Source organism: Corvus moneduloides, chromosome 21 (assembly GCF_009650955.1).
Source record: "Corvus moneduloides isolate bCorMon1 chromosome 21, bCorMon1.pri, whole genome shotgun sequence".
Taxonomy (NCBI): domain Eukaryota; kingdom Metazoa; phylum Chordata; class Aves; order Passeriformes; family Corvidae; genus Corvus; species Corvus moneduloides.
The window spans coordinates 8,813,294-8,836,104 of NC_045496.1; the positions used below are offsets into that span (position 1 = coordinate 8,813,294).

The 22,811-nt window shown below is 63.1% G+C and overlaps 2 protein-coding genes across 4 annotated transcripts in view; both read left to right on the plus strand.

Annotated features, from left to right (window-relative positions):
• WHRN (whirlin) overlaps positions 1 to 7,078 on the plus strand; it is a 46,453-nt gene extending 39,375 nt beyond the window's left edge. For all 3 annotated transcript variants that reach the window (XM_032130888.1, XM_032130890.1, XM_032130889.1), the window contains 5 exons: positions 1,930 to 2,001; positions 2,391 to 2,973; positions 4,753 to 4,931; positions 5,574 to 5,696; positions 6,340 to 7,078. In XM_032130888.1, coding sequence (XP_031986779.1) covers positions 1,930 to 2,001; positions 2,391 to 2,973; positions 4,753 to 4,931; positions 5,574 to 5,696; positions 6,340 to 6,522 — 1,140 coding nt within the window. In that variant the 3' untranslated portion in view covers positions 6,523 to 7,078. The remainder of the gene's footprint in view (positions 1 to 1,929; positions 2,002 to 2,390; positions 2,974 to 4,752; positions 4,932 to 5,573; positions 5,697 to 6,339) is intronic.
• Positions 7,079 to 7,692: 614 nt separating this feature from the next.
• Positions 7,693 to 22,725, plus strand: AKNA (AT-hook transcription factor). The gene is given in 22 exon segments (XM_032130586.1): positions 7,693 to 7,815; positions 12,671 to 12,943; positions 13,070 to 14,025; positions 14,492 to 14,566; positions 15,018 to 15,177; positions 15,317 to 15,474; positions 15,971 to 16,030; positions 16,139 to 16,239; positions 16,337 to 16,589; positions 16,591 to 16,709; positions 16,785 to 16,958; positions 17,124 to 17,331; positions 17,426 to 17,532; positions 17,716 to 17,939; positions 18,090 to 18,276; positions 18,549 to 18,722; positions 18,858 to 18,961; positions 19,137 to 19,292; positions 19,381 to 19,482; positions 19,969 to 20,088; positions 20,380 to 20,539; positions 20,801 to 22,725. Coding segments are annotated over 21 exon segments (4,035 nt in total). The 5' UTR covers positions 7,693 to 7,815; positions 12,671 to 12,783; the 3' UTR covers positions 21,078 to 22,725.
• Positions 22,726 to 22,811: the final 86 nt, after the last annotated feature.

A 22,811-nucleotide genomic window follows, 5' to 3' on the forward strand; every position in this document is an offset into this window, starting at 1 on the left:
TCTGCAGCTCCCTCACTCCTGCTGGGGACTCTTTGTAGGATAAGAAGGACAAACATTTCCCAGCTGCTCTGAGAAGGGGCTGGAACGGCCTCACCTGGCCCCAGTTTCTGTGGAGAACTGGAAAATAGATGGGGTAGAGGAGCAGCAGGGAGCAGTTTCCTCAATAGAGACTCATTTTTCAGGGCAGTGGCTTCCATGAATCTTTCCAGGGAAATCCAGGAAGGCACAGCCTGGAAATAGCCAATTCCTGAAAGCAAATGTGCTTAAAAGCCATCGTGTTTTATGGCCCAGAGCAATCACTGCTTAATTGCTTCTGCCCCCGAAGAACTGAGCCTGGGGAAAGGCAAATCTCCTGCTCACACCCTGCAGCAGCCAGAGCTGCCCTGAGGAGGAGCAGCAGCATCAGTGTCCCTGGCAGTGGCACTGTGGGCACAGGGACAGCTGCTGTGCCCACCCAGCATCTGCAGAGGAGCCACAGCTCAGGGCAGACTGGTCCTTGCTGCCAGGCCTGAGCTGGGGGACGTGGCCTGTGATGGGCACAGGGTTGGGGGACATGGCCCTGGGAGGTTTTAGGGGGCATTGGGCAGATTCTTCCCTTTTTAGTAGTGACACAACTGTGACAGTTTGGCTGCTCCCAGTCCTATTCCCCAGAGCAGCTGTGGCTGCCCCTGGATCCTTGGAAGTGTCCAAGGCCAAGTTGGACAGGGCTTGGAGCAGCCTGGGACAGTGGAAGGTGTCCCTGCCCATGGCAGGGTGTTGGAATTAGATGATCTTTAAAATCCTTTTCCAACCCAAATCCTTCTGTGCTTCCCGTTTAAAAGCCACCTGCCCTTATGTTGGAATAATTGAGGATGAAGCCACCCTTTGCCCGAGGAAGGAAAGTTTCCCAAGCGAAGCCTTTACCTGTCAGTCCCTGAACAAGCTGTTTCTTTGTGTTCCCATTCTCCAGGGCTCCTTCAGAAGCCACGGAGATAAAAGCACTTTGCATCAATGTTTTTGCTGTTCCTCTAATGGTCTTAATTGTCTCCCATGTCTATTTTGGGAGGCGAACATCTCACAGGCACAGCAGCAGCCTCCAGCAGCTGGGGGGGATGCAGATGCAGCGGCGTTTCAGATAATCAGCTGTTTACCCTGCAATAAGCAGCAGGCACTCACACACAAACCGTGCCCTGCCCCATCCACAGAGCCCTGCGAGCGTGACAGGAGCCGAGTTCAGCCTTTCTGAGCAGCAGCAGCCTCTCTGCAGAGCAGGAGTTGCTGCGGGAGGGGGGCCTGAGGCTGAGTTTGCCCTGGCAGGGGCACCGGGGGAGCTGGGAATGTCCCCCCGGCAGAGGATTCCCTCAGCAGGGCCAGGCACAGCTCTGCTGTGCCCCGCACTCTGCCGCCCTGACTTAGCCAGGTGCTCGTTTGCTCTCCTTGGCTGCATCCATGGCCTCTCCCTGGGCCCAGCCCTGCTGACAGATTCCCACAGCCCTTCCGGATTGCTGGAGCTGTGAGATCCTCAGAACGGTGGTGTGGCATTTCCTGGTGACGTTTTTGACTCATAAAGCAGTGGCAGCAGCTTCTCTGTGTCTCAGACCCACTGCTTTGGATGCGGGGAAGGGTTTTAAATTTCTATTTTCCTTCCTCGGGGAAAAAAATCCAGGTATTGAACCTGCAGCCCTCAGGTTCCTGCCTTGCTTCCAAATTCAGCAGGAGGAGCTGATTTGGGCCTAGAGGAGCTCACCCCAACTTACCAGGTCCACAGCATGCTTGGGAGGGCTGGGGGTCTCCAGGGAACCCCCAAGGAGGCAAAAACCTTTGGGTGAGACTGGCCCTGCATGGGGAGGGGTTTGGAGCATCCCTCTGCCCGTTCCCTGTGACGCTGGCACTGCGCTGGTGGCTCCTGCTGCTGTGCCACAGCTTTCTCTTCCTTCTCTGCCCTCTCAGAACACGTCAGAGCTGGAGGGAGCTGGGGACTGCCACCAGAGCAGCATCAACACCCTGCCAGACGTGTCCCTGGTAAGGAAAGCCCTGCACAGAGCTGGGTGAGAGCAGGAGGCAAACTGGGGGGTACTGGGATGTGCCTCAGCTTCAGCAGCTCTGCCGTGTCAACCCCCCAGGGGCGTCACTGAACCCAGCTGATCAGATGGGTTTAGGAGAGGGATTCTGGCTGGATAGGAACAGCCTTGTGCAAACCAAAGCAGAGGTTGGGTGGTTTGTCCTGTAATCGTGCTCATCTGTGAGTCATGTTCTTACGGTCAGAAGGTCAGGAAGGTGTTTCTGGAACATGGTCAGAAGGTGAGGAAGGTGTTTCTAGAACAACCAGCTCCTTTAGCCATGGTCAGTGTGAAAAGATGAAGACACTGAGCCTGGGCATGGCATCCTAAAAACTGTTCTTGCTTTGGCAGGATGATCTCTCCTCCTTCCCAGAGGAACCACCCAACTTCAAGCCTCCTCCTCCTCCATCAGCCCCCCAGACCCTGGACCCCTCCTCTGCCCAGCACCGGATCCCAGGGAAGGACAAGCCCAAGCGCCCCTCCTCCGAGTCCTCCCAGTCTGGCCTTTTCTTCGTGGCCCCCCGAAACCCCTCTCCCCCTCCCAACGCCCCCGAGAAGGACACGGTCAGCGTGACCTCCACGGCCTCCACGTCCACTGAGGATTCCGCCCCCAGCGCCATCTACGCCACCATCTCGCCGTCCCTGCACAGCTCCCGCCGGCCGGCGGACGCCCAGCTCTCCGTGGTCAGCCAGCACCCCATCGGGCCCTTCCCCAGGGTCCAGTCCCCAACCAGATTGAAGAGTCCGTCCCCGGAGGGGCTTCAGAGCCCCCCATCCCCGTCCCCTCCTCCCCCACCCCCGCACCCGGCGCCCCCTCCCCCGGACAAGGGCAGCCCCCAGGCCGTGGCCAACCAGCATTTCATCATGGTGGAGGTGCACCAGCCCAACAGCGAGCCCGACGTCAACGAAGTGAGGCCCCTACCCCAGGCCAGAGGTGGGTGTCACCTTAGCAGCCGGGAAGAACCATCCCTGGGGTGTTCCGAGAGAGAGGAACGGGACAGGAGGCAGATCTCAAGGTTTCAGGTCTCATGATGGATCTCATGATCCAAGGGATGGAGCAGCTCTGTTATGGAGACTGAGAGAGCTGGGGGTGTTCAGCCTGGAGAGGAGAAGGCTCCAGGGAGAGCTCAGAGCCCCTTGCAGGGCCTAAAGGGGCTCCAGGAGAGCTGCAGAGGGACTGGGGACAAGGCATGGAGGGACAGGACCCAGGGAATGGCTTCCCAGTGCCAGAGGGCAGGGCTGGATGGGATATTGGGAAGGAATTGTTCCCTGGGAGGGTGGGCAGGCCCTGGCACAGGGTGCCCAGAGCAGCTGGGGCTGCCCCTGGATCCCTGGCAGTGCCCAAGGCCAGGCTGGACACTGGGGCTTGGTCTAGTGGGAGGTGTCCCTGCCCATGGCAGGGAGTGGGATAAGAGGAGCCTTAAGATCCCTTCCAACCCAGGCCATTCTGTGATCTCAAGGACCAGAAGTAATCCTGGTCTTTTCCAATTAACTGTGTATTTTTGGGGGGAGGGGGGGAAGAATCTAATTGTGCCTACACTCAGCTCGGGAGTCACGTTTATCCCGGGAAAAAGAAGTGGAGGTGAGGGAGCAGCGTGCGGGTCTCCATGCGTCCCTCGGAGATGGAGAGGGAAGGGAATCCAGGGGGTCCCTCGGAGATGGAGAGGGAATAGGGGTCCCATGGGCTCTCGGAGATGGAGAGGGAAGAGGGGTCCCATGGGCTCTGGGAGATGGAGAGGGAAGAGGGGTCCCATGGGCTCTGGGAGATGGAGAGGGAAGGGAATCCAGGGGGATCCAGGGGAATCCAGGGGGATCCAGGGGGGTCCCCGGCCCCCCGCGCTGCGGGGCCGACACGAGTGGCAATGTCGCCCTCGTGTGGCACGGTGCCGTCACTGCAGGTCAGTGCGGGCGAGGGGCGGCGGTGCCGCTGTGCCGGACCCCCGGCTCTCCCTGCAGGTGCTGCTGCGCCGCTGCTCCTGGCATTTCCAGTCTCCATCTGCACTTGGCCTTCATCCTCAAAGGGCAGAAAGCTCCTACATGGCAGCGCCTCTTCGCTTGGCTTCGTGCCTGTCTCCTCGCTGACCCTGCTGTGGAGCATGGGCTGCATAAACTGGCCTCTAGCAGGATGCCTGAATTCAGCACTCTCTCCCTCCATCCCAGTTTGGGGTCTGGGTTGGATCCCAGGCGAGAGTTTGAGGCCACTTGTCCCTTGATGCTGCCTGTGCACAGCTCTGCTCTTCTGACTGGGGGCTGCAGTGAGGTTGGGGTCAATCTCTCCTCCCAGGAAACAAGGACAGGACAAGAGGGAACGGCCTCAAGCTGTGCCAGGGGAAGTTCACGTTGGATATTGGGAAAATTTCTTCACTGAGAGAGTGGTCAGGCAATGAGAGAGGCTGCCCAGTGGTGGAGATCCTGTCCCTGGAGGAATTTTAAAGCCGTGTAGATGTGGCACTTGGGGCCACGGTTTAGAAAGTGGCCTTGGCAGTGCTGGTCTTGTGGTTGGACTCAATGATCTGAGAGGGCTTTTCCCACCTAAGCAACTCCATGGTTCTGAAAGGGCCTGCTTGGGAACCTTGCCCTGCAGCCCCGGTGTGAATCCCAGGGAAGCTGCCCAGCCCTGGGAGCAGGAGCTGCCCTCGCTCCGTGGCCCAGGGGCGCTCGGCCGGCCCCGGCCCTGGCACTGCCCGCCCGCTAACGCCGCGTCTCTCCCCAGCCTCCACGCTCTCCCAGCTGTCGGACAGCGGGCAGACCCTCAGCGAGGACAGCGGGGTGGACATCGGGGAGGTCGAGACGAGCGGCAAGGACAAGAGCCGGCAGCCAGGCCCCGGGAAAAGCCGGAGCCTCAAGGAGGCCGCGAGGAGCGAGGGGGTGCCAGAAGGGGCCTCCAAGCCGGTGAGGGGGGCCTGAGGTGCTGCTCTGTGTGGGAGGGGGCACCCGGGGCTGTGCCCCACTGCCTTGGCTGCCTGTTCCACTCCCTCTGCCCACAGGCAGCAACCACGCGTTTGTGCTTTGCTGGGATATTTATCCTCTTTGCTGAGCCCAGTCAGCTCTCTGGGGGGGCTGAGTTGTGGGGAAAGGGGTCAGGAGTGGATGAGAAGGGCGCTGTAGGGCTGATTCACTCTGTCCTGGGTAAATCCCATCCCTCCCAGCTCCAGCAAGCAGCTGCCTGGGGCATGGGAGAATTCCTGGCTCTAAAGGGACATCCACGGGCCACATGAGTGAAGTCACCCATCGCCCAAAAGGGAAGGTGGCAGCAGCTCTCAGATATAAGCTGGGTGTTTCTGCAGGTGGTGAGGCTGAGGGACACAGGCAGGCAGGCAGGCAGAGAGCTGCTCTGCTCCTCCCCAAACCCTTCCAGACCTGCCCAGAGTTGGGGTTTTGGATGTCAGGAGTCAGAAAGCAGCTGCAGGCTGTGTCTGTCCCTCTGTGGTGGCAGCCAGAGTGACCCTGCCTGCTGTGGTGCCCTGGCCGAGGGAGCACGGCTGGCACGTGGTGTCCAGGCCCCCTCAGCAGTGCTGCCCTCTGTCCCCACAGCCAGGACTCCTGGAGCCCACGTCGTGTCTGATCCGGGTGTCCAAGAGCGCTCCCACCTTGGGCATCGCCATCGAGGGCGGCGCGAACACGCGGCAGCCGCTGCCCCGCATCGTCACCATCCAGGTAGGGCGGGCTGGGATGGGAGAATTCCATGCCCATCCCATCCCATCCCATTCTTCTTCTCCCTGGACCGGCTGGAGAAAGCCCTTGAGCTGTGGCCATGGGGATTTTGGAGGTTTGTCCCCCACTACAGCCCTGCACCTCCACAGGCACGGTTCTGCTGTGCTGAGGGATGGCATCCATGTCCCGTGGATGATCCCATCCCAGAACACACCTCCTGCGAGCCAGCTATTTGCTCCAGATATCTCAAAGGGGATCAGGGCAGCCCTGAAAGCTTGGCTGCTGTCTCCAGATGTCTGGAAACTGCCAGACAGAGGATTGAGGAGGGGGAATGGTGGATGGGAGCCAGAGAACTGAGCCCTCTGGAGCTGTCCCCCTGTTTGCTGTTTACTTGGGGCAAAATTCAAGTTACTTACGGCAAAAAAAAGCAAAGCCAACTCTGCCTTGGTTATTCTTGGCCACCCCAGCTGGCTTCATGCTCCAGGAGCGAGCAGGGGGGAGAAGCCAAATTCATCCCCTCTCTGCAAAAAGCAAAATATTTCACATCCATCATATCAGATATGAAATATTCCCCATTTTTCCCCTCACTCCTGCTTGATGCAGGGAGTGGTGGGAGCATGAGCTGACACACCTCTCTCTCCTGCAGCGGGGAGGCTCAGCACACAACTGCGGGAAGCTGAAGGTGGGACACGTCATTTTGGAGGTGAATGGCACGGGGCTCCGAGGAAAAGAGCACCGGGAAGCCGCCCGGATCATCGCCGAGGCCTTTAAGCTGAAGGAAAAGGACTACATCGATTTCTTGGTCACAGAATTCAACGTCGCCCTTTAGGAGCGGGGCTTTGGCGGATGGGGAGCACTGGGATGGGGATGAAGGACGGCGCCGAGGGGTGACAGCAGCGTCCCACCGCACGCAGCCCTCGCCCGCTGCGCCACCCCGCACGCGCAGACACCCCCGGCTTGTCCCCAAATGTCCCTGCGCCCGCTGCAGACTCGCTGCCTGCATAGGGCAGGCTGAGAACGGGCAGAGATCAGTGCACGTCCCTTGAAGTCCCCATCCCTGTCCTCTCTGGGGCAGGGAACATCCTCTCCCCCTCGGCCAGGCTGGGAGCGGAGTGGGAGGGCGGCAGAGTCTGGGTGTCCCCGCTGTCATTTGAGTGCCACACACAGAGCGAGGTGGGCCCGTGGCTCAGGCTGGAGGGGTTTTTGGGGGGTTGCTGCTCCCTTGGGTGCTCGTCCCCAAGGTGCCCAGGTGGGTGGCACCGGCCATGGGTGGGGATGCAGAGAGAGCAACCGGAGGCCTTGTAAATCGCTGGCAATGTCGTCGTATTTATATATACAGAGCTTGTGCTTTTAATTTTTCAATAAATCTATCAGGGTAGAAAAAAGGCTGTGCTTGGGGGGTGTTCCGGGGCTGGGATGAGGGGATGAAAAGGGGCAGGGGTGCCAGGATATTTTCCCTAATATCCTGGGAGTTGCCCAGGGCTGGCAGGGCGGGTGGGAGTGCAGTGGTGGTGGTGGTGGGCTAGGAGGGGATGCTCTGTGTCAGCCCCATCCCATCCTTGACCTATCCAGTTCTTAATCCCATCCTACCCCATGCCCCATTATCCCCATGTTGCTCCATCCCATCTCATTCTTTCCCATCGCATCTGCTCCTCATTCCTACCCCATCCCTTCCCCATTCTCATTTCAATCCCTGCCAAGGATCCCCGGAATCGGGGATCTCATCCCATCCCATCCCATCCCATCCCATCCCATCCCATCCCATGGGATTCGGGGAATGGGCAGCGCCCCGCCAGGGGGTGCCCGCGCTGCATAAATTATGCCAATGAGGCCGCCCACCGCGGCTCTGATTGGGTGCCAGCCGCGGGCTATGCAAATATAGAGTGGGCGGGGGTTATGCTAACGACCTCCCGCTCGGGGCGCCGATTGGCGGAGTGCGGCGGATATGCTAATCAAGAGAGGCCACGCCCCCTGGCGCCGCGGGCCGCGCTTTTGTCCGGCGGGGCCGGGCCGGGACCGGGATCAGGACCGGGATCGGGATCACAACCGGCACCGGGATCGGGATCGGGACCGGAGCCGCCCAGCGCCGGCCGAGGAGGCGCCCGCCGGGCTCTCCCTACAGGTGGGCAGCGCGGGGCGCTCGCGGGGCAGGGGGTGTCTCTCCAGCGGTGCCCTCGGGCCAGATGTGCCCCAGCTGTGCCCGGGGGGGCCGGGAATGGCTCGGCTGCTCCCTGCAAGCCGCCTGCTGCAGCTGGAAGGAAGGAGAGGGGCCCCGGGGCGCCGCCGGAGCACAGCTGGAGACACAGCTGGAGGCACAGCCCGCGGGCCCCGTTCCGGGGCCGCATCCAGAGCCCCCGGCTCTGCTGAGCGCGGCTCGGGCAGGGCTGGCCCGCAGCCGGGAGCTGCTCGGGGTCCCTGGGTGGAGGAGGAGAGCCCCCAGCCCTGGCGGGGTCCCTGCGGCCGAGGAGATGGGACACACCGAGAGGGATGCGGAACACGCCGGGAGGGATGCGGAACACGCCAGGAGGGATGCGGGACACGCCGGGAAGGATGCGAAACACCCCGGGAAGGATGCGGGACACGCCGCTCCTGGCCGAGGCGTGCCCTCCCCACGCCATCGCAGCCTTCGTGGCCCCGAGGAAACTTGTCATAACTTTTCTCCTGGCGGTGCCTCCTCCCCGCCGGGGCCGGAGGATTCCGGGAGAGTTTCGTCAGGGGCTGCGGAGGCGGCTCGGAGGCACGGCCGGGGCTCGGCGGAGGCTGCGGGGCCGGGTGGCTGCCGGCGGCTCCTCCGAGGAAGTCGCCGGGGCAGCAGCGTTGAGCTTCAGTTCCGTGTTTTATTTCAAGGGCAGCCGTGTTCCTGGCAGCCGGCGGGTGCCCGCGGGTGTCGTGGGTGTCCCGTGCTCAGCCGCAGCCTTTCGGTACCTTCAGGGCAGGGCTGAAATCGGTTCTTAAAGTTCAAGGGCTGCCGGAAAGCACGGCAGTTTCTGTACAGGCTGGGAGAGCTGGGGCTCTTCAGCCTGGGGATGAAAAAGCTTCAGGGAGCTCTTAGAGTACTCTCCAGTGCCTAGAGGGGCTCCAGGAGAGCTGCAGAGGGACTTGGGACAAGGGCCTGGAGTGACAGGATGCGGGGGATGGCTTCAAACTGACAAATGGCAGGATTAGATGGGATATTGGGGAGAAATTCTTCCCTGTGAGGGTGGTGAAGCCCTGGCAGAGGCTACCCAGAGAAGCTGTGGCTGGTTCACCCCAGCACAATCTCCTCGGCCACCTGCCCTGCCGTGTCCCCGCCGCCTCTCGCTGCCCTGTGCTAAGAAGGGATCTCGGTGCCACCGGCTGTGGCACGGTGACAGCGGCAGCGCTCTCCAGACAGGGATTAGGGCTGTCCTTCACGGGAATTATGGCCATCCAACCCTGGCTGTGCTGGTGTGCTGGAGTTCAGCCCTGGGGATGCACCCAGAGTGTCCCCAGCGAGGACAAGAGGGTTCCTGTGCCAGGGGGAGGTAGGAAAGAGGAGCTCCCTGCCCTGCTGTGGGGCTTTGCTTCAGTGCAAGTGATGGGAAAATGACATTTCCACGGGGTTTTGGTGCCTTTCCGTGGGGGATCTGGGGGGGACATGGCCCCTCCAGCCGCTGGAATTGAGGTGACACGTGGGCGTCGCAGTGATGGTGACAGGCATGTGCTTCCAGAGGACCAGGGAGGTTTGTCAGGCTCTTCCTCGCTGCGATGGTGCCTCTCTTGTTCTGGTAGGAAATAATGCAAACTCAGAACGCAGCGTTTCCGCTTCTCTGCCCTCTTTCATGCCTATAAAAACGGGACTCTGTGGGCTTTAAAAAAGGGTTTATACACCACGAATTCCTCCCTCCTGGAGCGCAGACGCCCCTTGCCAAGTTCCAGCCCGAGGCCGTTCTGGCCTCCTTCAAACCTCCTTAAACGAGACTCAAAATATCCATCCTTTGCCTGGGACGGGGATTAAGCTCCCTCAGCATCCCAGATGTGCAGAGGGGCTTTAACCCCTCGCAGGCAAGTGATTTTGGGGGCACAGGGAAGGGCGGTTATTTCCCGTCCCTCAGGGGTTGTGGGGATGGAGGTGCGGGGTTTAGAGCCCCCCCAGCCCCGCCTGCTGTGCCCAGGGTTGACAAGGCAGTGAAGGCAGAGTGACAGCAGCGCTGTCCCCCCCCTCCCTGTCACCGAGCGAGCCCTGGGGCGGAGGATGCTCCTGTCTCCTCCGCTGTCACCGCTGATAAACCCAGGAGCCACGATGGCTTCGTGCTGGCCTTGATTGCTGCTGCCTCCCTGCTGCACACGTGTAACGAGCTGGGCGGGCTCAGCCTCGCACCTCCGCCTTTCCCACGGGGCAGGGAGCAGGATGGGGATGGGATCGCTGCCCCCGGAAAGGATCAGGGGTTTGGAGCTGAGGGCAGGGACAGGCAGAGACCTGGCAGCACTCATCGCTGCTGGGAGCATCCCTCCCTTCACAATTTGGGACAGCCCTGGCTGAGATTTGTGGGGCAGGAGAGGGGCTGAGGGGCTGGGGCACAACAGAGGTCAGAGTTTTCTAGCTGAGGCCTTTACATTTCTTTTTAGCTCTTCTTGCAGTTGCCCTGTTGCAAAAATCCTGGCTTTCAAAGAGGAAAATTAAAATATGTGGATGTATTTATGCACACACATTTGGGGTTGTTTGTGTTTGCTTTGTGGCTGCTGAGCACAGAGCCACATCATTTTTCAAGCTTTTCTGTGCTCCCATAACAGTGAGAAAATCACTTAGAGGGGGTGAAAAAAATCCGAGATTTTTCACTCTTGCCACCCCGTGACCATCAGCAGAGGGACTTTCTGGGAAAGCCATAAATGTGGCTGGGTCTGGAAGTGGATCCTGCAGACTGTGGCTGCTGTGGGCTGTGCACGTGGGACCGCTGCTCAGAAATGGGGTGACAGCCAATGGTGTGTGGGAGAGGCATGGCCTCCTTCAAGAGATGCAAAATCTCTTTAAAGAACCACCAGAAATGGGTAGGGAATGTTTTAACCCTTTATGCCAAGATAAAGGGATAAAACAGCAGCACAGGCTGCTTTCACCCAGCACTCTCCTTCTGGGAATGCTGGGGGTGCTGTTTGGGGCTCCCCATCGCTCTGGGATCCTGCAGGGCTCAAGGTGGGATGGGAGGCACTTTGCGGGGGGAGATCTCTGGGATGTGAGTGAGGACGTCGTGCTGGAAACATCCCAGCTCAGGGAGGAGCTAAAGCCAAAATCCCTCTTTGGTTTCATTAGCTCAGAGCCCAAAGCATCCCACAGGCAGCCCCGTCCTTCCCGGTGGCAGGAGAAGCTGTGGATCATCTCCAGGTGTGGAGAATGGAGTTACCCCCTCGGTGTGTGGGGAAAAACCTCATATAAACCCCACTCCCCCAGGAGGTTTGCAAGACCCTAAGGGATGCTTTGGGCTTTGCTCCTGCCTGGAATGCCCCAAGGATGCAGGCAGGGTTGGGAGCAAGGCAGGTGCAAGGACAATGCCCTTGATGCCAGGTGCTGCTGGAAAATAACCCCAAACCTCACAAACGCCCAGGGAATTTGCAGATCTGAGGCTTGGGAGTGGGTTAGAGGACTTTTCCTGGAGCATGTGGGTGCCATGGATAGGTTTACACCTCATCACCACCATCCCTGAGGCAGCAGCACTCCAAAATCACCGCAGCACTCTCTGGCTGAGAGCAGCCACCCCAGGCCCTGTGCTGCGGTTTCATTAGCTCGTCAAGCTGTCCTCTGCGTGCCACTAATTACACAGTAACGAGCTGCCTTAATTGTCTGCCTGCAAATGTGCCAGGACGGGCCTCAGAGCCTGGGTCCTGCCACAGCACCCCTGGGATTGTGAGCAGTGTCCCAGGATGGGGCCAGCTGGACCCCAGCCTTGGAAATTTCCCCAGATTTCCAAAGGGAGGCTCCACCTGGCTGAATTTTGGCGCTTTTAGGCTTAATTTTGGGTCTCCTGGAAGATCCCCATGCTGATGTCTTTAGGACCAGCTGCTGATGGTCCCAGGGATCTCCCTCCCCTGCCTTCCCACAGCATTTTGCTCTGAACTGGATTAAAAAACAAAGGTTTTGGTGGAAAATGCTGCAGGAGGAGGGTTCAGCCCCCACTGCGCAGGGCCGGATGGGGTTAAAACTTTTGTGGCCACCTGCAAACTTGCAGGAAACATCATTTCCTCCTTCTGCAAAAGCTCGGCTGCCTCACAGGCACAGGAAGGTTTTGGGGTGCTCGGAAGGACTCCCCATGGGGTCACAGTGATGGGGGTGTCCTGGGGATGCTGGTACAGGGTGAGTGTCCCCTGCATGGGGCTGGTTGAGCCTGCTGTGGCCTTTCATGGCCAAAATTTGGGCTTATAGGGTTCAAATCTTGCAGAGGGGACATCGCTGGGAAAACCCCGCGGCCTTTCTTGCCACACCCCACATTTGGGGTTTCAGCATCCGGCGTTCCTCCGGCTGCTGCTGGAGCTCCTGGGAGGGGGTGAGGGGGGAGCTCCTGCTTTGGGGTCATCCGTGGAATGAGTGTGCCAGGTCTCTGCTGGGATCCCTCTCACTGTCAGCCCCCACAATCCAGAGGGGTCTTGGGGTGCTCCTGCCCCCTCCCCATCAGCACTGCTGGTGATCACCAGGGTGCTGTGGCTGCCCAGCTGGGGTGACATCCACAGGGTACCAGCACGGGCTGGCTGTTCCCTGCGAGGGGGACAAACCTTTTGGGGTGGCCCTGAGAGGTGGCCTTTCCCCACGAGGACCTCACGGCTGTGAGCGATGTGGCAGCTCCAGCTTCGTGGTGGCATGCAGAGCGGGGGGGCCTGATCCGAGGGCGTCCCCCCCCCCCATCATCGGGGATTGGTGTTGTCCCCGCGATTTGGGGGACACGGCAAACCCCACCAGCGTGGGGGAGACACCTCAAGCAGAGCCCACCATGTCCCGCTGAGCATCCCTCCCTCTCCCCCGGCCCCCCCAGGACGCGGCGGCGATGCTGTGACCTACATTCGCGACAAGGAAGGTCCCCAGCCCGCCGCCACCGCCGCCGGGCCATGAAGCGACACAAGTGACGGGGCCGGCGCGCCCGCGGCCATGGCCAGCCCGGCACCATGGCTGCGCTGGACACAAACAGAGCTGACGCGCTGGCACGGCGCGGAGGAGGAGGAGGAGGAGGAAGAAGACGACTTTGAAAGGCGGATGGACGAGGATGGGGTCATCGGCCTGGGGGAGGCTGCCAGGAGCCCACCGTGGGGTGAGTCCTGCCCTCCCTCCTGCCCAAAAGGGGTGGTCCCAAATGTCCCAGGAGGGGCCTGCGAGGGGGACGGGGCCACCGGCTGGGTCTGGGTGGCGACAGCCCCGCGGTGCGGGTGTTTTGCAGGTGACAGTGAGGACCTGGAGGAGGGGTCCCCGGCAGACGAGGGGCGCTGGCACCCACGGCAGGACCTGGCCCAGGAGGATGAGGAGCGGGGCAGCTCCGGGGAGGACGAGGGGCCCTGGGGGGCGGAGAGCGATGGGGAGCCCTACCCCGAGCTGTCCTCGGAGGGCCGCTGGGGCTCGGGCTCCAGCGGCAGCCGCGAGGTGCTGAGGGACGGCCGGGCTCTCTGCCAGCCGCGGGGCTGCAGCACGGACGGGGGGGACATCTCAGGGCTGTCGGACACCAGCCCTGGCCCTGCCACCCCGTCCCGCCAGCACCGGGGCTGGGGCACGGCCGGCGACACCATCGGGGGGCACAGGCAGGAGTGGACCCCGAGACGGAGCCTCCCTCTGCAGCTCTCCACCGATGACCCCAGCCCTGAGCCTGTCCCCGAGCCGCAGACAGCTGGCACAGGGCTGCCAGCCCCCAGCACCGCCGGCTTGGCACCCACCGAGGAGCCTCGAGACACCGGGAACCCCCCGGCAGCCCAAGGGCACGACAGATCCCGAGTGCCCAAGAAAGCAGCGCCCGCCGTGGTGCCGCCCAAGCCCGCCCGGCAGTCCCGGTCCCTGAGCCCCAGGAGGCGAGCGGGTGGCAAGGGGACGAGGGATCCCTCGGGAACGGGCACCGAGAGCACCCAGTACGGCCGAGGGCGCCTCAACCACCCCCTGCCCGACCTCTCCAAGGTGGAGGCGCGGGTGAAGTTCGACCAGAGCTACCGCCCACCCCGGGGCCGGGTGCTGCCCGCCCGCCCCCGCGGCCCCGGCGGCCCCATCGGCTTCAAATCTCCGGCCGAAATCGTGCGGGAGGTGCTGCTGAGCAATGGGGAGGGGGTCCCTTCGCAGCCCCCCAGCACGGCCGCGCTGCGGCAGGAGTTCGGGTCCCCCAGACAAGCCACGGCGCTGGTGCAGCAGCTCCAGGTAACGCCCGGCTCCCCCCAGTTCAGCCAGAGAGAGCGAACTGGGAGGGAATCCGGGCTGGGAGCAGCAGGGGGTGCAGGGGAAATGGAGGTGTCGCTGTCTCTGGGACACCGATGGGGGGATTGGTGCTGGTCACCGCTTCCCGGTCCTGCCTGGAGCTGGCAAGGAGGGAAGGAGCAGGGATGTGGGCAGCGCTCAGGCTGGGGACAGGATGCTCGTGTCCCCCTGGGATGCTGGTCACCCCCCCACAGCTTGTCACCCTCAGGATGCTTGTCCCCCTGGGAGAAGAGGGGAGCTCTCCCCGCACGGAGAAACGGGGGCCACATCTGCACAGATGGGTCGGGTGTTTTGGAGGGGGAGGTTTCCGCACCCCACTCAAGGCTGCCTCCCCTCTTTATCACCCACCCCTCGGGCATTCCCCCTCCCCCCCCCCCCGCTGTCACCCACTGCTGTCCCCTCCCCACAGGACGACTACCACAAGCTGCTGACCAAGTACGCCGAGGCTGAGAACACCATCGACCAGCTGCGCCTGGGCGCCAGGGTGGGTGGGGGGGTCAGGGTGCCTGGGGGGGGGGGGGGTCCTCACTCTGCTCCCCCCTCCCTGAGGTTATCTGTTGTGTCTTCCTCCCCCGGCCCCCCTCCTCTTCCTCCTCCCGGGGAGCTGCGGTTGAGCAGTCCCAGCCCAGGGAGAGGAGGTTGAGACTGGGGGGCCACCGCGCCCCCCTCGCCTGGCAGGGTCCCCTCCGTGCCAGGGCGGTGGCTGAGCCGGATTGTCCCCGGAATGGCAGGGTTACAGGCGGAAGCGCGTCCCCGTGTCCCCTCCGCCACCTCCCGCCCTGCGCGGGTGGGGAAACTGAGGCAGGGCTGTGCCAACCGCCCCCCCCACGCGTGTCGCCGCCTTCACCCCCTCCCCTGCTGTGCCCGTGGGGTGCTGCAGGGTGTCCCCGGGGCACGGTGCAGGCTGAGTTCCCGAACCCGCTCTCCCTGCCCAGGTGAGCCTGTTCTCCGACCCGCCGCAGCCCAGCCGCAGCCTCGCCGTGGGCACCGTGGCCACCGGGTGCCGGGTGATGACCCTCAACATCCCGCAGGCGCGGACAGCGGCTCTGGGCATGGCCACAGCCCCGGCCACAGCCCCAGCCCCGCCAGGTGCAGGTGTGTTGATCCGTGTCCCCTGTCCCGCCCGCCGCCCTCCTGCTCCGGTTCTAGGGGGGGAGGATGCTCCCCGCAGCCCCTTCCCCACGCTGCCGTCACCGGTGCTGCGGGGTCACTTTGTCCTCGTGTTTTCTCGCAGCTGCAGCCTCGGGACCGTCAGAGCGGGGGGGTTCACCCCAACCTCGGTCCCCTCCTCCGCCCGGGGGGGGCTGCCCCGCCTGCCCCGGGCCGTGCTGCTGCCCCGGCCCCCGGCTCACCCGGGCGCTGGCGGGGCAGAGCCGCAGGCTGCAGGCACAGGTAAGGACCGGGGGGCTACTGGGGGGGCCGGGAGGAGGACTTGGGGGGCTGCGGAGAGGGGCTGGAGGGGGCTTTAGAGGGGCTGCATGGAGGAGGGCTCTTGGGGACAGTGCTGGTGGGGTCTGTGGGGGCTGCAGGGAGGGGATTTGGGGGTGGTTCTGGAGAGCCTGAGGGGAGGGAGGTTATGGTGGTGGGCTAGGGGGAGGGCTGCGGACAGAGGGGGTTTGAGGAGGGTGCTGGGGCGAGCTGGGGAGGGGGTCTGGATTGGAGGGTTGGGGGAGATGCTGCCAGAGGGGCCTGTGGGGAGCGGGAGTGTTGTGCAGTGCTGAGAAGGAGCTGGGAAGGAAGGAAGGGCTGGGGAGGGGTCTGCGGTGGGGGATTGCTCTGGAGCAGTCTGTGGGGATGCTGCATATGGGGGGCAGCAGGGAGGGGGTCTGGGGGGAGCTGCGGAGGGGGCGGCTGCAGGGCCGGGCTCAGCCCGTGCAATCCTGGCCAGGTGGAATCCTTCGAAAGCTGGATGCGTGCAGGGACCCCCACACCCTCGGAACAGCTCCAGGTGCGTCCGCCCCTTCCCGGACCACCAGCCCAGCCCTGGCAGGAGCAGGGGGGTGGCGGTGCCCGGAGCCGAGTGGGCAGGCTCGGACCCCGCACCCTTGTGCCGCAGAGGATGAGGATGCTGAAGGACGCACAGGATGCGCTGGAGCGGGAATACCTGCGGGGCCGGCAGCAGCTCCCGGGGGCTGCGGAGGGTTTTGATCCTGACCGGTACGTGCTCGATCCCCCTGCCACCCCCCTCCCCAGAGCCCCCGGAGAGTCCCCGGGGGTCGCTGTCCCCCCTGCACTGATGGCTGGTGTCTTGCAGGGTGGTGGAAGGGGAGATTTACCGCCTGGGGCTGCGCCTGGAGGGGCTGAAAGAGCGGCTGGAGCCGGGGGGCAGGCGGCAGCCCCTCCCGCAGCCCCCCCCGCAGCCCCGCTGCCCCCCAGCCCCGTCCCCACCGCCGGTCGTCCACTCCCCCCGCCCCGAGGTGAGCTGGGGGTGCAAAGGTTCCCCACCCCACTGCAGTTGTGGGGGTTGCCTCTCTCAGCCTCTTTTGCTGTGCCCAGCAGAGCCCTGCGCTGGTGGAGAGTCCCCGGGGGACAGCGGGGGACAGCGAGGGGGTGGCAGGGGGGCTGCCCTGGCCCCTGTGGCACAAGCAGCGCCAAGTGGAGGAGGATTTCGGGGACCTGCTGGAGCAGTGAGTGCCCTGGCAGCGGGGCAGTGGGGACACAGGCACGGAACACATCCCCAAACCCACACGTGGGTCCCCCAGGTACCAGCACTTCAAGTCCTTACCAGAGTCACTGAGCCTGGAGCAGCTGAGCCTGGCGGAGAGCGGGTCCCAGGAGGAGGTGGATGCAGCCACAGCAGGGGATGGTGGCCCCAGCAAGGTCCCCTGCAGGACACGGTCACTCGAGGAGGGGGCCAACATCCAGACCCTCCCTCTGTAAGTGCTGTCGAGTCGAGTCCCCAGGCAGGGGTGAGCAGATTTACCTCAGGGTCTCCGGTTTTACCTCAGAGCAAACGGCCTCCATGGCAGAGCTGCACCAGGACATTCGCCACCTTTGGGGTTGTTCTGCCCCATCATTCCTGCTCCATCCCGTCCCCACAGGCCCCTCCCGGAGAGAAGAGCTGCGACACTTCCCCCCAGAGGACCCCCAAACCTGGGGGACACACAGGGCCACCCATCCCCTGCCACTGCTGAGGAGCCGCCAGCCTCTGCCAAGCCCCCGCTGGGTGTCCCTGGGCCACCACGGGTGCCACTGTCCCGCCGCAGCAGTGGGACGGGCAGCGCTGCCACCCAGCACGGGCCCCGCAAGGTGAGTCCCTGCGACTGCAGGTCCCCACCTGCCTGCACCCCCAGAGGGTCCCGGGGTGCTGGGCACCGATCCTGCTCTCCCCGTGCCTCTGCAGGAGCAGCGCATCGTGTCCCCAGAGACCGACAGTGGCTTCGTGGGCTCGGAGGCCAGCAGGGTGTCACCCCCCGTGCACACCCCCGAGCACCATCCCGCTGGCACAGGGTACGGCCCGCGCTCCTGCCTGCGGGAATTCGGCTCTGCCTGCGAGATTTGGGGGATTGAGGAGGAGGAGGCACTGCGGGAGAGGCAGTGAGGGTGTGGGGAGCGGGGTTCAGGGGGGGTTGGAGATGTGCAGGGTGCCCGTGGCCCGGGATGAGCCCTGGGGGCTGCCTGTCCCTTCCCCAGGACTCCGGGCTCTCTGGGACCGTCCATCCCCATCCCCACCACCCTCCTCACCCCACGGAAGAGAGAGATGACCCCGCTTCCCTCCGAGACAGCACTGATGGGCATCTACCCCCCGGGGGGCACAGGGGGGCCCCGGCTGCCCCCCAGCAGCCCCTCGCAGAGCAGCTCCCCCCCTCGCTGGGCCGAGAGCAGCGAGGCAGGTCCGGACGCCGACGGTGATGGCAGTGAGTGCACAGGGCTTGGCGAGGGACAGAGATCTGGGGAGGCCCCGGCTCTGTGGCTCTGGTTTTTGGGGTTCCCAAACCTCCTGGAGGGAGGTGTGTGCCGATCTCTGCTCTCTGACCTTGGCTCGCTGTGCTCCCCTTCCTCCCCAGCTCACACGGACTCAGAGGTGGGAGACAGGAGCTGTGCCAGTGCCGGTGACCACCCTGCAGCCATGGCCAGGAGCCCAACCAGCCCCCTGCCATCCCCCCAAACGCCATCCCCCACCCTCCTGTCCCCCGACCCGCCGTCCCTCGACCCGGCTCCCTGTGACCTCCTGGGCTCCCGTCTGGAGCGCGAGTGAGTGTCGGTGTCCCCACCTCCTCAAACCCCACTGGGTGACACAGGGACCCCCCAAAGGCACCCATTGGGCACCCATGTGGCGGCTGAGACCGGACTCCAGCCCAGCCCAGCCCCAGGCTTGGTTTTGGGGAGCGTCACAGCTGCTGGGTGCCGGTGCTGGGGATGGGGGATCTGGGAGGGAGTCGCTGATGCTCCCCCAGGGCACCCAGCACTGTTGGGGTCCCCGCTGGCTGCAGCCCCCCCTCACTGTGACATCTGTCCTGGGGCAGCCAGGCCATCCGGGCGCTGCAGGACGAGGTGTGGCGGCTGCGGCGGAGGCTGGAGGAGAGTCTGCGCCGCTCCTGCAGCTACCCCGAGGGAAAAGCCACTCCCCGTGGCACCCCGGCCAGGAGGCCACCAGTGGCCAGTGGACCATCGTCCCCCCAGGATGCAGCACCCTCGGGGTAGGTGGCAGGAGGGACCTGGGGGTGTGGGGGCAGCGTGGGGACACCCCCAGCCTCGGCCTGTCCACACCTCTGCTGTGACCAGGGAGAGGTTTGGCTGCCAGCCTGGTGACAGCATCTCTGTCCCCTCCGCAGGGACCCGAGCCCCCCGGTGCGGGGCAGGGTGGCCCCCGGGGTCACACCCACATGGAGGGAGAGGTCAGCTTCGCTGCCACGGCACAGGCCGGAGCTGGACCTCGGTAAGTGGGACCTCACCAGGGTGGGGACAGAGGGGACAGAGGACACGCGCTGCTCCCTGCACACCACTTCCCCTCCCCAAACGGAGCAGGATGTTCTGGGGCTGCAGGACTGTGGGGCCGGGTCCTGGTGGTCCCACGGGACCCCTCAGCGCTCAGCCCAGGGCGGGTCCTGCAGGTCTGGAGGATCCCAGCGGATCCCGCCCCGCTTCCCTGTCCTCCGCCGCAGCCTCGGGGTCAGAGCCCTCACCCGCCGGGCCCCGGGCACCGCCGTCCCTGCGGAGGCACCGTGGGAACCCCCCGGGGGCGGTGACATTTCGGGGACAGTGCACAGGTGGGTGCTGCTGGCGCTCGGTGGTGGGGCTGAGGGCGGCCGCCCTCGCCTCGGGGACCCTGGCCGTGCTCACGCTGGGCTTTGGCAGGGACACGGTACCAGGCGGGGACACCACGTGCCACCCCGGCACCCCGAGAGGAGCCAGGCACCTCGGGGTGTCCCCGATGTCACAGGGGCAGGATGGCATCAGGTGAGTGGCCCCCAGCCCCTTCCAGCTCTCCCTACCACCCCTAATGGCTGCTAACGACTTTAATTAATTCATTAACTGGGGAGGCTCAGGGAGGGAATAGAAAACCCACTCCTCATGGCCTGAGGCTGTCCCCACTGTCCCTCAGCCAGACCCCACCGTCCCCAGGGGGACCAATCTGAGCAGCTCTGGGGATGCTCTGGGGATGCTCTGACCTCGTGTGGGTCCCCCACCTCTGTGCCTGTGGGGGCAGAAATACCTGGGGTTTCCTGGGATTCCCTGGGGTTCCAAGGATTCCCCGGGATTCCTGGTGTCACCGGGATCGGTGTCACCTGTCCCCAGCCCTGTCCCAGGTGCCAGTGCAGAGCCCACCTTTGCAGACCCTCCTTTCCCTCCCTCCCATCCCATCAGCCCCCTCAAACCCCTCAGCTCTTCCCAAACATCCCTGGCTGGGTCCCACGGGACATTCCCAATTTCCTCTCTCCACAGCTGGATTTGGGGGGGGTGATGCCACTTGGCAGCCCCAGCACAGCACCCCGAGGAGGACGTCCTGCCCCACTTGCCGGCCACCCATGGGTGCACCGGGCAGCAGGGACAGAGCCGCATCTGGTGGGTGACAAGGGTGACACATGCCTGGCACAGCTCATCCCTGTGTGGGGGCTGGGTGGGGGGACAGGGAACAACCTCAGCCCCCTGACACTGCTTGGGGACAGAAGTGGCAGCTAGTGGTGCCACTTGGCACCTGGGGTTCAGGTGTGCTCACCCAGCAGTGGCTGCCCGGTGTGGCACAGGGGGTGATGGCACCTGGGGCTGCCACTCGATGCGCACCCCTGGGGACACCTCACCCTTCTGGGGACACCTAACCCTTCTGGGGACATCTAACCACCTCCCTCCCCTCAGCAGAGCGTGGCCCTGGTGGCACCTGTCCCCCAGGCCCCCGCGTTGGAGCCGAGAAGCCGGAGCAACGCGGCCTTTGGTACTTGGCAGCCACCCCTGCTGCCACCGCTGCCACTGTCTGCCTGGCACCCGTTCCCCTCGTGCCTTATGTGCCCTCCATGCTGTAAGGATGCCCTGGGGCTGGGAGGGGGCTTAGGGAAAGGGTCAGCATCCCCCAGGGGTGCAGGGTTGTCCGTCCCCCCCAGGGACCCGCTGGCTTGCCCATGGCAATGGGGTCACACGGCCACCAGCTCCTGTTGGGGGGGGGGGGGGGTCTGTGTTTAGGGGGTGGGGATGGAGGGGATGGGGAAGAGGGATGCAGATAAGGTGGAGTGGGGCCACAGCCACTGAGCAATGCTGAGCCCATGTCCCTTCTCCTTCCCAGCTACTGCTCCCCCACAGTTCCTACCTCAGCCCCAGCCCTGGCCGGGGTCCCCCTCGGTGTCCTCGCGGGGCCCCGGCGGGCAGAGAGTCCCCCCCGGCCCCAGGGCCACCACCGCTGCCTGAGCCTGGACCTGGAGGAGCTGGAGGAGCTGAACTGGTCACTGAGCCGGGCCGTGGAGGCTGCCCAGAGCGTGAGGCTGACCACAACCCGCATGAGCCGGGCACTGGCCGCAGAGCTGGGCCGGGCGCGGGGCCTGCGCGGCTCCTGCCTCTTCTGAGGGTCCCGCCAGCACCTCCAAAGCCTCCCTGCCACGAGGAGGAGGAGGAGGATGGGCCCCCTCAGCGTCCCTGCACCGGGTGCTCCCTGCCAAGTCTGGGGGCAGCAGGGCTGGAGGTGTCTCCAGGGTGTCCTGCCCTGGCTCCCACCCCCCTTCCCGCTCTCCCTGCAGTTCCTGCATGGCTTGTCCGTCTGTCTGGCCGTTTTTGGGACCCCCTCAAGCTACAGGAGGGGGGGGATGGCGTGGGCAGAAATCTCCTGGGACCTGCAGCATCCCTTGGGACCAATGGGGTGGCCCTGTGTCCCCCCAAGGCAGTGGCCACCCCACCCTGAGCACTTGTGGGGATGCTCTGACCTCGTGTGGGCCCTGCACAGGTCGAGCCCCCTTGGCAGCTGTGTTACCTCTGTGCCTGTGTGGGCAGCAATACCTGGGATTCCTGGGATTCCTGGGATTTCCTGGGATTCCCTGGGATTCCCTATCCCACCCCTTTCCCAACCTTTAGGCCTCCTCAGGGGGCTCAACCCCTCTGCCCTTGGACTTGAACCCAGCACAATCCTCCTTGGGGAAACTCTTTTTTTTTGGTGGTTTTTATGTGAATTTCTGTAGCTAGTGAGCAGCTCAATCACTCTTTTGAGTGTTGATTGATGGTCTGTAATGTGTGTGTGCGATATATGTGTATCTATAAACGGATATATCTGGATATAGACCTTATCTATATTTATAGATCTATATCTAGAGAGACAGATATAAATAGATCTGTGTATATACAGATCTGTATCTGATTCCACAGATATATCTTCTTATGGATACATATATATATATATCTCTCTATATAAATTCTGGTTTTCATTTCCAGCACAACCCTTAGGGCATTTGTGGGGTTTTTTCTGCTCGTGCCTGGATGTGGCCGCCCACAGCATCAAATAAAATGAAGGATTTGAGGTTTTTCCCCCTGGGATTTCCAGGGGATCTGGGCTGGAAGAGGAAAAACCACCTGCTGAGACCAAAGCAGGTGTGGGGTTTGCAGAGCCCCTGGTCCCTCCCAGGTTTCTAATGAGTTATCGCCTGTTCTTTAGGGAAAACCATGTGGTCGGGGCAGCTTTTCCTGGGATGGGTCCAGCCTAATGCCCTGCTCCATCCCCAACACCCCAGCCTGTGTTTATCCGTAGGACCTACCTGAAGTGCCAGTGTCAAATGTATTTATTTTTGCTTTTATTTGTTGTACAAATACCCACATGTGGAGGTTGGGATCAGTGCGTGACTCAGGCCTGGAGCCGTCCAAGCTCTCCCTGAGCCTGATCCTGACACGAGCACAGAGGGGCTGGGAATGGGCCTGTCTCTCCCCCTTTTTTAGGGGATTTTAAAGAAGTTTGGGGCATTTTAAAGAGGTTTGGGGGATTTAAAAGAAGTTTTATGCATCTCTGGTTGCCTCTGCTCATGTTTGTCCCCAAGCTGGAAGCTGTGACTTGCCCCAGCCCAGCCAGGGTGTGATGGGAGTGTGTGGGAAGTGTGGTTAATTATCCCAAAAGCAGTAGCCAGGACCAAATGATGGGGTTTTTTTCCTTATCCCCTATTTTTTAACGCCCTGGGGTGGCATTTTGTACGAAGAAATCGCCTATTTTTGAAGGAAATAAATGCCGTTGGATGACTCGTGTGCTGATTCTCCTTCCCCAAAGCCACTCCTCAGGGGAGGTTTGGCATCACCACACCAGGAGCCCTCCCTTGGGGTCAGAT